The following is a 13,238-nucleotide window of genomic DNA, read 5'->3' on the forward strand; positions in this document are numbered from 1 at the left end:
CTTGGTACGCTGACATAGCTAACTATTTAGTTTCAGGAGTAGTCCAAAAAGGAATGAGCACTCTTAGAATATGGAAGTTCTTCAGAGATGCTAGCACAATTATTGGGACGATCCATACTTCTTTAAAGTCTGTCCAGATCAAGTAATAAGGAGATGTGTAGATGAAAAACAAGCATTAGGAATTCTCCAGCAATGTCATCACGGACCAACCGAAGGTCATCACGGAGCAAACCTCACCGCTAGAAAGATCTATGATTCAGGCTTCTATTGGCCAACTATATTTCGAGATGCCCAAGACCTTGTGAGACGATGCGATGCTTGCCAAATACAAGGAATCATCTCTGCAAGGAATGAGATGCCACGCACCAACATTTAAGCTTGCGAAATCTTCGATATATGGGGATTAGACTTCATGGGACCTTTTCCCAAGTCCAACGAGAAAGAGTACGTCCACGTAGTTGTTGATTATCTCTAGATGGGTAGAAGCTCAGGCATTTCCAACCAATGATGCCAAGGTCGTCACCTGCTTCCTCAAGAGAATATTTTGCCAATTCGGAGCTCCTCGCGCTATTATAAATGACAGAGGCACACACTTCTGCAATACTCGATTCATGAAGGTGATTCAAAATACGGAGTTACCCACAAGTTGTCTACTGCTTATCATCCGCAGACTAATGGATAGATAGAAGTCATGAATAGAGCACTTAAAAGAATTTTGAAACGTACCGTCGGCCACCATGGAAATACGTGGGCCGAGAAACTAGACGATGCTCTATGGGCATTTCGTATTGCCTACAAAAACCCACTTGGTACTACACCATACCGAATGATCTATGGAAAAGCATGTCACCTTCCGATAGAGTTAGAATAAAAAGTTCTTTAGGCACTGAAGACCTGTAACCTCGATCCTTCAGAGACTGGTAGATATCGCAAGATGCAGATGAATGAACTCGCCGAATTAAGAGACCAAGAGTACAAGACTTATTACATCTACAAGGAACGAATCAAGCTTTTACACGATGCAAAACTCATACCTACAAATTTCTCTCCTGGAGATAAAGTTCTACTTTTCAAATCGTGTTTCAAAAGGTTCTTTGGTAAGTTTAAATCAAGATGGATTGGGCCGTTTACAGTGATACATGTCTTTCCACATGGAGCCGTAGAATTAGAAGGACCTACTAACTTTAAAGTTAACGGACACAGACTTAAAGTTTATTTAGAAGACCACACCAGGGAAGAAGACCCTCTCTCCCTTGAGCCACCATGACTTTAAGTCAACCAGGTATTTTGAAAAGTCGAGCTGTAAAGACTTTTTAAACAAAGCACTTTTGGGAGGCACCCAAAATCTATCCTAGTGTAACAACCCAACCCGTTATACAATCGAACACGCGAAATAATTTTTTTTTATTACAGTACAGTGCGCGGCGCACACAAGGCCTGTCAGTCCGCTGTCCAAAATTTCCATTTTTTGTTTAAAAATCTCCCACTTCCCGACACTTTTAGACGGAACGCTTTTCACAACATATTCTAATATGAAAAACTCACACGATTCAATAATAAAAGGAATTTTACAACACCGAGCCCACATATGCCCAAATTACGAGTTTCGTACAAAATACAAGTTTCAACCGAATTAGTTTAAATTCCAAACGACACTAGAGCATGATGTTTGGGGGTTAAACTACCCAAATGTCGGTTAAACTTCAAAAAGCTTTACGTCCAAAAGCTTCTCCTAACATAACGAAGCGGGATCACTAACCAAACGAACGCCCTTACCGTTGGCCATGCCGGAGCCTATAAAAAGGTAAACAACGAGAGGATAAGCTAAAGCTTAGTGAATGCAATAATTATACACGTGCATATATAACCTACTTACTTGCAACCACTTACACCAATACCTCATACACGCTAGCATTTAAATTAGCATACCATTTCAAAGTACAACGCTAAATTCCTAAAATCACGAGCTAGCACAAACGATATCATAAAACACGAACAATATATTATGCTATAACACTACACATAATCATGTTTAATCAACACACAAAGGGAACGATTCTCGTGAATGAACCATTAGCCACACAGATGCCACTAGTATGCATCACTAGTCCCTTGGGTGGTATCGACGCCCGAACTTAAAACCCACCCGTCTCGTGAAATGTGGTATCGAACGCCCTAACTTTAAACCCACACTTCACGCCCGCACACATACATATGATATGGTATCGAACGCCTGAACTTTTAACCCATATCACATGCCACACATGAGAATGAGGTATCGAACGCTCGAACTTTAAACCCTCATCCCATGCTAACATGATGTGGTATCGCATACCCGAACTTAAAACCCACATCGCATTTCGCACAAGTAAATACATTACATACACACATGTATAATTATTCCACTCACCTTACCGTCTTTTGGTGAATGATAATTCAAGCTCGTAACCTTCAATGTAATGCACCTATTACATTATGCACAATATTAATCATAAATTCAAGTTGGTGAACTAACTCACTCACCACTCAAGTGTCATTTTGACCCATCTCAAGGTTAACACACCCAGTTTGGGTCATCAACATGCCCAAATAACACCCATTTACTTAATATCTAGGTGTGCTAGTAATTAACTAACCAATTAGGACTCGCAAACACCAATTAACACTTTAAATCCCTAGGTTAGTTATTATCGAGTCCTCATGACTCAATCTTACCCAAGAACCCTCAAAATCACCATTAATGGGTTTTATGTTCATCACTAACCCAAAACCCTAACCCTTAACAAATTAAAAAAAGGAAATCAAGATTAAAGCTTACCACCACAACTAAAATGTAGCTAGTGATTAGATGAACAACTTTAACACACGCGCTTTGGCCGGAAATCAACTTCCTCCTCCTTGATTTGAGTTTTCTCTCACTAAATGGGTTTCTCACTATAGAATTGAATGGAAGAGATGAAAAGGTTGGTGGATGTGAATTAAAGACACCACCCAGCCTTTTAGTGGCTTTAAATCTGGCCTCAAGTGAAAAGACCAAAATGCCCCACGTTCAATTTAAATTAGAAATAGAAATCTGTCAACAGGAAGAGTGCGCCATACGCACACTTAATAGTGCGCGACGCGCACCTGTGGTCTGAACAGGTTCTATCTATGTTTAATCACCCACTGTCATCCACACTTTAAGTACCCTATTTACACCTCTGTACAATAAATATTCGGGTCTTACAACTCTCCCCCACTTGAATCGGAGCGCGTCCTCACGATCCAAGCGGCATGACAAGAGGGAAGATAAACTAACACAAACTCTTCGGGCTCCCAAGTAAACTCGGAACCTTTACTACGACGCCATTGGACTTTATAAGTTCTCACCTATTTATTCCTCAACCGTTTGACCTTTTCATCGAGTATATCAATCGGCTCCTCGACATACTCTAACTTATTGTTTAGCTCAATCTCATCTAATGGCATCCATGAAGAATCATCCGCAAGACACTTACGAAGATGAGAAACATGAAATGTATTATGGATCCCCGCAAGCTCTTCGGGTAATTCCAAACGATACGCAACTTCACCAACATGAGCTAAAATTTTAAATGGCCCAATAAACCGAGGAGCTAACTTTTCCCGTTATCGAAACCGAATAATACCCTTCCATGGCGAAACCTTAAGCATCACCATGTCACCTTCTTGGAACTCGATCAATCGCCTACGTTTGTCAGCATATGACTTTTGTCTATCTTGTGCCGCTTTCAAATGAGTCTGAATCATCTCAATCTTGCTATTCATCTCTAAAACCAAATCGGTACTCCCAATTTCTCTTCGACCCACTTCACCGCAACAAATTGGAGTTCAACACCTACGCCCATAAAGCATCGCATAAGGTGGCATCCCGATACTAGTATGATAACTATTATTATACGAGAATTCCACCAATGGTAAGTGCTCATCCCAACTACCACCGAAATCAATTATACACGCCCATAACATATCCTTCAATGTTTGATTCGTACGTTCGGTTTGTCCATCCGTTTGAGGATGGTATGCCGTGCTCATTCTCAATTGTGTACCCATATCTTCATGAAACTTATTCCAAAACCGAGATGTGCAACGAGTATCCCGATCCAAAATAATAGATATAGGAACCCCATGTCTCGATATCACCTCCTTGATAAATAAGTTTGACAAAGCCTCCAACGATATCGTTTCCCGAATGGGAAGAAACAAAGCACTTTTTGTCAAACGGTCAACTACCACCCAAATCGTATCAAATTGGGTTCTCGCCGTCTTTGGTAACTTTGTAATGAAATCCATGGTAATGTGCTCCCATTTCTATTTCGGGACTTCCAACGGTTGTAACTTACCATACGGCTTTTAGTGCTCGGCCTTAACTTGCAAACACGTGACACATTGTTCAACATACTTTACAACATCACGTTTCATGCCCGGCCACCAATACTCTTTCTTCAAATCAAGATACATTTGTGTCGCGCCCGGATGAATGGAATACTTTGACTTATGTGCTTCATCAAGTAGCACTCGTTGGAAATCTTCCATTCTAGGCACCCACACCCTTCCTTGAAAAGATAACAAACCATGCGGACCTAAGGTAATAAACTCCGTTTGGCCCACAATTCATTCCTCATGTTTGTTGTTAACAAAAGCTTCAATTTGTATCTCACCAAGCTTTACAAGAAAATCGTTAGTAATAATCATGCGTAACGATCCTACTCGTATCGCCGGATGTTGACTCTTCTGACTTAACGCATCCGCAACCACGTTCGCCTTACCTGGATGATAAAGTATTTCACAATCATAATCTTTTACCACATCCATCCACCTACGTTGACGATAATTCAAATCTCGTTGACCAAAAAGGTGTTTTAAGCTCTTGTGATCTAAATATATCGTACACTTGACACCGTACAAATAATGGCGCCAAATTTTCAACGCATGAACAACCGCCGCCAACTCAAGATCATGAGTCAGATGTCTCGTTTTGTGTTCCTTTAATTGTCGAGAGGCGTACACGATGACTTTACCACTTTGCAGTAGAACACACCCGAGCCCATTTAAAGACGCATCACAATAAACCGTCATGTCTTCTACCCCTTCCGGCAATACTAACACCGGAGCTTGACACAACTTCTCTTTTAACAATTGAAAAGAAATCTCTTGCTCGTTTTCCCAATTAAATCTCGCGTTCTTTCTCGTCAATTTCCTCAATGGAGAAGCGATATTAGAAAAATTTTGCATAAACCGACGATAATAATCGGCCAATCCGAGAAAACTACAGATTTTCGTAGGCATAGTCGGTCGTCCCCAATTCTTCACCATCTCAATCTTCCCCGGATCTTCTTGAATACCATCCTTGTTCACATTATGGCTAAGGAATTGAACTTCCCTTAGCCAAAATTCACATTTGGAGAATTTTGCATACAATTTCTCCTTCCGCAACGTCTTCAACACACCACGCAAATGTGTAAGACCCTGTTTCCATTTCAGTTGATCTGGACGCCGTGCAAGATTTGGGACGCCGTCCATCAAAGAAGAGCTGGATGCCATCCAATATTTGGGATGCCGTCCAGTTGGTCTGTCGGGCCAGCTGTGATATTTTAGTTTTTAATAAGGGGTATGTTGGTCTTTTCACTTGGTGGCCGGTTTTAAGCTACAAATGGGTAAAGGTTGAGCTCATTCAACCTTATCTTCACCAACACAAACACTCTCATCCATATCTAGAGAGAGAGGAGAGTTTTAGAGAGAGAGAGAACTTGATTTGGAGAAGAAGGAGTCGGATTCTCGCTAAAGCTCGGGTTCTAAAGTTGTTCATCTCGCTCCTAGCTACGTTGTGGTAGTATTGGTAAGCTCAAACTCCGAATTTCATTTGTTAGATTTGATATTCAAGTTAGGGTTTGAGCTAGATTTGTTGTGAAACCCTTTTAGGTGATGAAATGGGTTTATGTTGACTAGTTAATCTTGTCACTTGGCGGGTTTTGGGTTGGTTGATGTTTTGGCCTTGATTAGGCTTTGATCTTGAGTTTAATCACTAGGTTTAGTGATTATGGAAGTGTTGGAACACTTTTGGGTGTGTTTGGTTGCCTAATTTTGAAATGGGTCGAATTAAGGTTTTAGTGTCAAAATGGGTAAGACACGTGTTTAACACTTATGTTCGGGTTTAATTGGTGTGTTAGGACCATTTTCACTCGTGTTAGTGAATATTGGTTAGTTTGGACGCGGTTGGTGCTTGGAAGTGCATTTGGGTCGAAATTGCACTAAGTGTAAATTGGGTTGGTTTGTAAATACACCCTAATTGTGTTGTTGAATTGTGATAATGGAATAGGTACTTTCCATTAACGTGTTGCGGATCTCGGTAGCATTCATTAAGGAGACAAGGTGAGTGTTAATATCCTATGTACATATGTATGTGTAGGATGGGTGAGGGTCGGGTGAAGTGGTTCTCGGTTATAGAGCTCACTTCACATATAGGTGGATTTGATGGACTAGCGTTTAGGTCCAATTGGCACAGTTGTGCGTTTTGGTTGACCACCTTTGGCGAGGTACACGTTTTGTGTGTACGTTTTCACACGTGTTTGTGATGTGGTGATATAACCCCAATGGCGAAGGGTTTTGATGTTGAGAAGTGAGTCGCGTGTTGATGCGGATTCACGATGACGCGTGTAGTTTCGGTCATCTTATTGAATTGTGAAAGTGAATCTCGTGTAGTTCAGATTCACGGTGACGCGTGTTGTTCGGTCATCTTATTGAGGTAGTGATCTCGTGTGTTTGCGGATTCACTAAGGCTCGTGTAGTTCGGGCAACCTCGATGTTGTTATGGAAATGAAGATAGTAGTCTCGTGTGGTTGTGGATTTATTAAGGCTCGTGTAGTTCAGCCAATCTTCATGCGGTAATCGGTTGTCGATTCTCGGTATTGGGTTAAGGGTTAACCTTGGATGTTTATACATGGTTGTATATATATATATTAATGTATTATTGTGATGTAGCTAACCCTCCAGGTGTAGCTCATTGGCGTTGTTCACATCGTCATTGGTGAACTTATGTTTGTTGGTGTATCCTTAACTTGTTGCTTAGTGATCGTACGGTATGCTTAGATTAGCTTGCTTTATGCTTGGATGCTCCGGTACGCGGTATTTGATATTTTGTGTGGCTTGTCCATTTTATGCATATATATGTATGTAGTATATTCTCACTCACTAAGCGTTAGCTTACCCTCTCATTATTTACATTTTTATAGATTGCATGGATGCGGTGGCTCGGGTAAGCGTGGGAACTATCGGACTTGCGTAGTTGCTTTAGAAGACTTGCTTTTGGATTTAATTAGGATTGGGTAGCGTATCCCCAATCCCATGCTCGGTCTATGTTTTGAATTTAACTAAATGGATCGAAATGGTCACTTGGTAGTAATTTGGGTCGATGTGGGCTCGGGGTTGTAAAACTCGGTTTTATTATGGAAAACTCTTAGTTTTAATTATTATAACATATTGTGAATGCGTTTTGGTTTAAAAGTGTCGGGAAGCGGGTTTTCCGCTCGCGTGTGTTTGAAAATCTGATCAGAACTTTTTAGTACAACTGGACGCCGTCCCAGATGGCTGGACGCCGTCCTGGTCTTCACAACTGGACGCCGTCCAGATTACTGGACGCCGTCCAGATGAACTGTCCCAGAATTTTTTTTTTGCACGTTTTTGGATGGATAACGGGTTGGGTCGTTACAAAATGATGTTCATGTTCCTTCATACTCTTCGAATAGACAAGTATGTCGTCAATGAACACAATCACCGACTTGTCCTACATAGGTTGGCACACTCGGTTCATAAGATCCATGAATGCTGCCGGTGCATTCGTAAGACCGAAAGGCATAACTACAAACTCAAAATGCCCATAACGCGTTCGAAAGGCCGTTTTCTCAATATCTTCCTCACGGACCCACATTTGGTGATAGCCGGACCGTAAGTCAATTTTAGAAAAATAAGTCGCGCCTTAGAGTTGATCAAACAAATCGTCAATCCGAGGCAATGGATAGCGATTCTTGATCGTCACTTTATTCAACTCCCGATAATCGATGCACATCCGCATACTACCATCTCTCTTCTTCATGAATAAAATCGGAGCGCCCCATGGTGAAGCACTCGGTCGAATAAAACCCTTTTCAAGCAACTCTTGGGTTTGATTTAATAACTCTTGCATCTCCGTTGGTGTTAAACGATAAAGAGTTTTAGGAATGGGAGTAGCACCCGGAACCAACTCGATGCGAAATTCCACTTGTCTTTCCGCCGGAACACCCGGTAATTCATCCGGAAAAACGTCTTCGAATTCACTAACCACCGGAATTTCACGAATGGATGGTGGCTCTTCACGAGTATCTACTTCATGAGCAAGAAAAGCCATGCCACAACTAACAAGAAAACGACGTGCCCGTGCATAGTGCATAATGGCACAAGTCTTCTCCGTCTTTCGCCATGAATAATTAACTCTCCCCCACTTGGGGTCTTCACACGAATAGATTTTTCATGGCATGCAATATCGGCTCTATAACGATCGAGCCAATCCATACCAACAACAATATCTAATTCACCCAAAGTCATCGGGATAAGATCAATTTTAAACGTTTTGGAACCAAACATAATATCACAATCATTACAAACATTAACCCCTAGCACCGTCTTACCATCCGCTATTTCAACTTCTACCAGATGACTTAACTTAGCTAATGGTTTATCAAGATTAGAAACAAATCTCAGAGATACAAACGATAAATTAGCACTATCAAAAAGGATCCTTGCTGGATTAGAGTTAACCATCAAAGTACCTGAGACAACTTCGTTGGATTGTTTGGCATCATCATTGGTCATCAAGTAGTTGCGACCCCTAACCATACCCGCTGCTTTCTCTAACCTCTTCACTTGATCACCATACAAATCGGGACACTCCGTCTTTCGGTGCCCTTCTATTTGATAATTGAAACACGTGATTTTGTTTGTAGGAGGTTTTGGGCATTCACTAGAGATGGACCCGTTTGCCCACAATTATAACAAGTAGGGAGAAAACTTCCGGAACCACCCTTCTTCACGCTATTAACACTTTCGGAACCCTTCTTATTTTTCTTGTTGGAAAAGTTCGAATGACTCGAACCTTCAAAGTTTCTCTTTGAGAAAGAGAAGTCGCTTCTTTTTGGAACCTCCGGCTTGAAACCCCGAGCTAATTCAAATAACTCGTCAAAAGACTTAGCCATTCCCCGACTAATCTTACCCTTCAACTCATCGCTTAGTGTACGATAAAAATCTAGCATCAACTTGTGATCATCACCAACATACTCCGGACAAAAACGAGTCTTTGTCAAGAAGGTAGACTTGAGAGTAACCAAGTCCAATGAACCTTGTCGCAAATTGTGCAACTCGTCCTGGATTCTATCAAGGTTGGAAGGAGTTAGGTATTCTTTGAAAAATTCCTTTTTAAACTCTTCCCACGTCAAGCTCATGCATTTTTCTTCCCCATATAATCGGATTTTATCGTCCCACCACAACTTGGCCTCTTCACGCAACATACTAGAACCGTACCTGGTCTTCTTCTCGAGAGGACACTCCGCGGTACAGAAAGCCCCCTCGATGTCGGAGATCCAACATGTGCTTTTCAACGGATCCCTTACTCCATTAAACATAGAAGGTTGAGCATTCTTGAAATTTTTGTAATGGAAGTCTCGCCTTCCATGCCCACCACTACCATCACCCCCTTCGCCCCGAGGATGAATGTTTCTAGCTTCTAATGCCTCTTCAATTGCAGCATTCATTCGCTCATTGATTAACTCGTTTACTTGCCCATCAACCGATTCTTGGAAAACCTTTCGAACATCCTCAAGAAATTCCGCTCTTTGCATTAATGATGGCCTCAACTTTGGCCGTAAACTCGAGGTCCTTGCTCGTACCTCCTTCATGGTTCTCGGGTCCGTTTCTCGTCTTCATACTATAAAACGGAAATAGATTAAATAATGAAACGAAAGGATACAACATAATATTCATGTACACCTCACCGCCCCATCTTGCTCAACAATCGTCGTACATCGCTTGTTTGACACGATTTAACCCGTAACAATGGTAGCTAATCATTGTTACGCGAGCATGTCGCATTAACTCGCTAGTACAACGTCTATCTCGCTTGATGATTTCAAAACACAACACAAAACAATTAGCGCATAGTTAGTTCACCTAAACCTAGGCATTAACCAATCCCCGGTCTGACCCGTCTCCTACAAGTCCCGCATAACGCGTATACACAATAAAGTCTAAGTCTAGGCACCTATCTCAAGTCGCCTAAATCCCTTAGACCATGCTCTGATACCACTTGTAACAACCCAACCCGTTATACAATCGAACACGCGAAATAAAAAATTTAATTTTTTTTTATTATAGTACAGTGCGCGGCGCGCAGCACCTTAGAGTGCACGACGCACACAAGGCCTATCAGCCCGCTGTCCAAAATTTCCATTTTTCATTTAACGATCTCCCACTTCCCGACACTTTTAGATGAAACGCTTTTCACAACACATTCTAATATGAAAAACTCAAACGATTCAATAATAAAAGGAGTTTTACAACACCGGGCCCACATATGCCCAAATTACAAGTTTCGTAGAAAATACAAGTTTCAACCGAATTAGTTTAAATTCCAAACGATACTAGAGCATGATGTTTGGGGGTTAAACTACCCAAATCTCGGTCAAACTTCAAAAAGTTATATGACCAAAAGCTTCTCCTAACATAACGAAGCGGGATCAGTAATCTAAACGAACGCCCTTACCCCTGTCCACGCCGGAGCCTATAAAAAGGTAAACAACGAGAGGGTAAGCTAAAGCTTAGTGAATGCAATAATTATACACGTACATATATAACCTACTTACTTGCAATCACTTACACCAATACCTCATACACGTTAGCATTTAAATTAGCATACCATTTCAAAGTACAACGCTAAATTCCCAAAATCACGAGCTAGCACAAACGATAGCATATAACACGAACAATATATTATGCTATAACACTACACATGATCATGGTTAACCAAAACACAAAGGGAACAATTCTCGCAAATGAACCGTTAGCCACGCAGACGCCACTAGTATGCATCACTAGTCCCTTGGGTGGTATCGACGTCCGAACTTAAAAGCCACTCGTTATGTGAAATGTGGTATCGAATGCCCGAACTTTAAACCCACACTTCACGCCCGCACAAATACATATGATATGGTATCGAACGCGCGAACTTTAAACCCATATCACATGCCACACATGAGAATGAGGTATTGAACGCCCGAACTTTAAACCCTCATCCCATGCTAACATGATTGGTATCGCATACCCGAACTTAAAACCCACATCGCATTTCGCACAAGTAAATACATTACATACACACATGTATAATTATTCCAATCACCTTATCGTCTTTTGGTGAATGATCGAGCTCGTAACCTTCAACATAATGCTCCTATTACATTATGCACAATATTAATCATACATTCAAGTTGGTGAACCAACTCACTCACCACTCAAGTGTCATTTTGACCCATCTCAAGGTTAACGCACCCATTTTGGGTCATCAACATACCCAAATAACACCCACTTACTTAATATCTAGGTGTGCTAGTAATTAACTAACCAATTAGGACTCACAAACACCGATTAACACTTTAAAACCCTAGGTTAGTTATTATCAAGTCCTCAGGACTCAATCTTACGCAAGAACCCTCAAAATCACCATTAATGGGTTTTATGTTCATCACTAACCCAAAACCCTAACCCTTAACAAATTAAAATAAGGAAATCAAGATTAAATCTTACCACCACAACTAAAATGTAGCTAGTGATTAGATGAACAACTTTAACACACGCGCTTTGGCCCGAAATCAACTTCCTCCTCCTTGATTTGAGCTTTCTCTCACTAAATGGGTTTCTAACTCTAGAATTGAATGGAAGAGATGATAAGGTTGGTGGTTGTGAATTAAAGACTCCACCCAGCCTTTTAGTGGCTTTAAATCCGGCCTCAAGTGAAAAGACCAAAATTCCCCAAGTTCAATTTAAATTAGAAACAGAAATCTGTCAACAGGAAGAGTGCGCCACACGCACACTTAATAGTGCGCGGCGCGCACCTGTGGTCTGAACAAGTTCTGCCTCTGTTTAATCACCCACTGTCATCCACACTTTAAGTACCCTATTTACACCTCTATATAATAAATATTCGGGTCTTACACCTGGTTAGTATTTTTACTTCTATATTTTTTATTTATGATTTACTATTTCTTGTGTACTAACCCTAAGTATTTCACCTATTCAGAAACCGTGTCACAGAAGGCTTTAAGACCTCCTTTGCAGTATATGTGAAAACTCTTAGAACTTAAATGTTTGTTAAATGTGTTAGACAGATGAGTACTAGTTCTTCCATCGGAGTTCCTGTCAAAAGAAAGAGGACCGACTGAGTTTATACTTCCAGCTCTAGCATGCGACAACATAGATTGAGTACAGGACAGATCCGTCTGCGCAGATTGATTTTACGGAGCTTAGATGACGATGACACTCCAGTAGCACCGCTGAGACGATTACTTCATTTTTCTTCACGATCAGTGCATAGAAGAGGTTCTACAAAGCCTATACATATGGTAATCCACTATGAGCTCACCATAGCAGATGCAACTATTACATGGTGCCTTTTACGAGACCATAAGAGTCACCACGATGCCTTCAGTACCTTACTTGACCATTTTGGCATGCCCAGTGGTACGTTGAGACCTTCATCGTTCGATTTCGAGTATACTGATCCTCTTGCACGAAGGACTACACCTCAGCCTCCTGCTCCAACACCTGTCGTCTCCACCTCTTCTGCTGCATCTCAAGCCTCTACTCTTCAGATCACACCATCTCCTGATACCGAGATTCTTGTCATTATCTGCCAGGATCACTGCTGAGCCACTTGCTGAACACACCGATCACTCCACCAGCTGATACAATCGCTCAGGTCTTTGGAATCACTGATACCATACCAGAAGAGGATGACCCATTCGTAGGTCTTTCACAGTTGCATATCCCGTCAGACCTCTGTCTTAACTCACTCTTCACACCTGTGAGATCTGTAGAGCATGGACTGAGGGGTATCATCAGCCTTGATGATTTAGACGAGGACACCATCAGAGATCTTGATTCTTAGAGGATATCACACTCGATATCACATGATAGTTTAT

General features: G+C 41.4%; 1 protein-coding gene across 1 annotated transcript; it reads left to right on the forward strand.

Annotated features, from left to right (window-relative positions):
- Positions 1-691: 691 nt before the first annotated feature.
- Positions 692-1,267, forward strand: LOC139841270 (uncharacterized). Its single transcript, XM_071831495.1, has 2 exons — positions 692-809; positions 915-1,267. Exons 1-2 carry the CDS (start codon positions 692-694, stop codon positions 1,265-1,267), a joined length of 471 nt encoding a protein of 156 aa, XP_071687596.1.
- The last annotated feature ends 11,971 nt before the right edge of the window (positions 1,268-13,238 follow it).

The sequence above is a fragment of the Rutidosis leptorrhynchoides genome, chromosome 4 (genome assembly GCF_046630445.1).
Source record: "Rutidosis leptorrhynchoides isolate AG116_Rl617_1_P2 chromosome 4, CSIRO_AGI_Rlap_v1, whole genome shotgun sequence".
NCBI lineage: Eukaryota > Viridiplantae > Streptophyta > Magnoliopsida > Asterales > Asteraceae > Rutidosis > Rutidosis leptorrhynchoides.

Excerpts from the sequence above, each read along its gene's own strand:
- LOC139841270 (XM_071831495.1), top strand. The coding sequence starts at position 692 with ATGAATAGAGCACTTAAAAGAATTTTGAAACGTACCGTCGGCCACCAT. Across the intron at positions 810-914 it reads TGCCTACAAAAACCCACTTG|AGACTGGTAGATATCGCAAG; the intron begins GTACTACACCAT and ends TCGATCCTTCAG.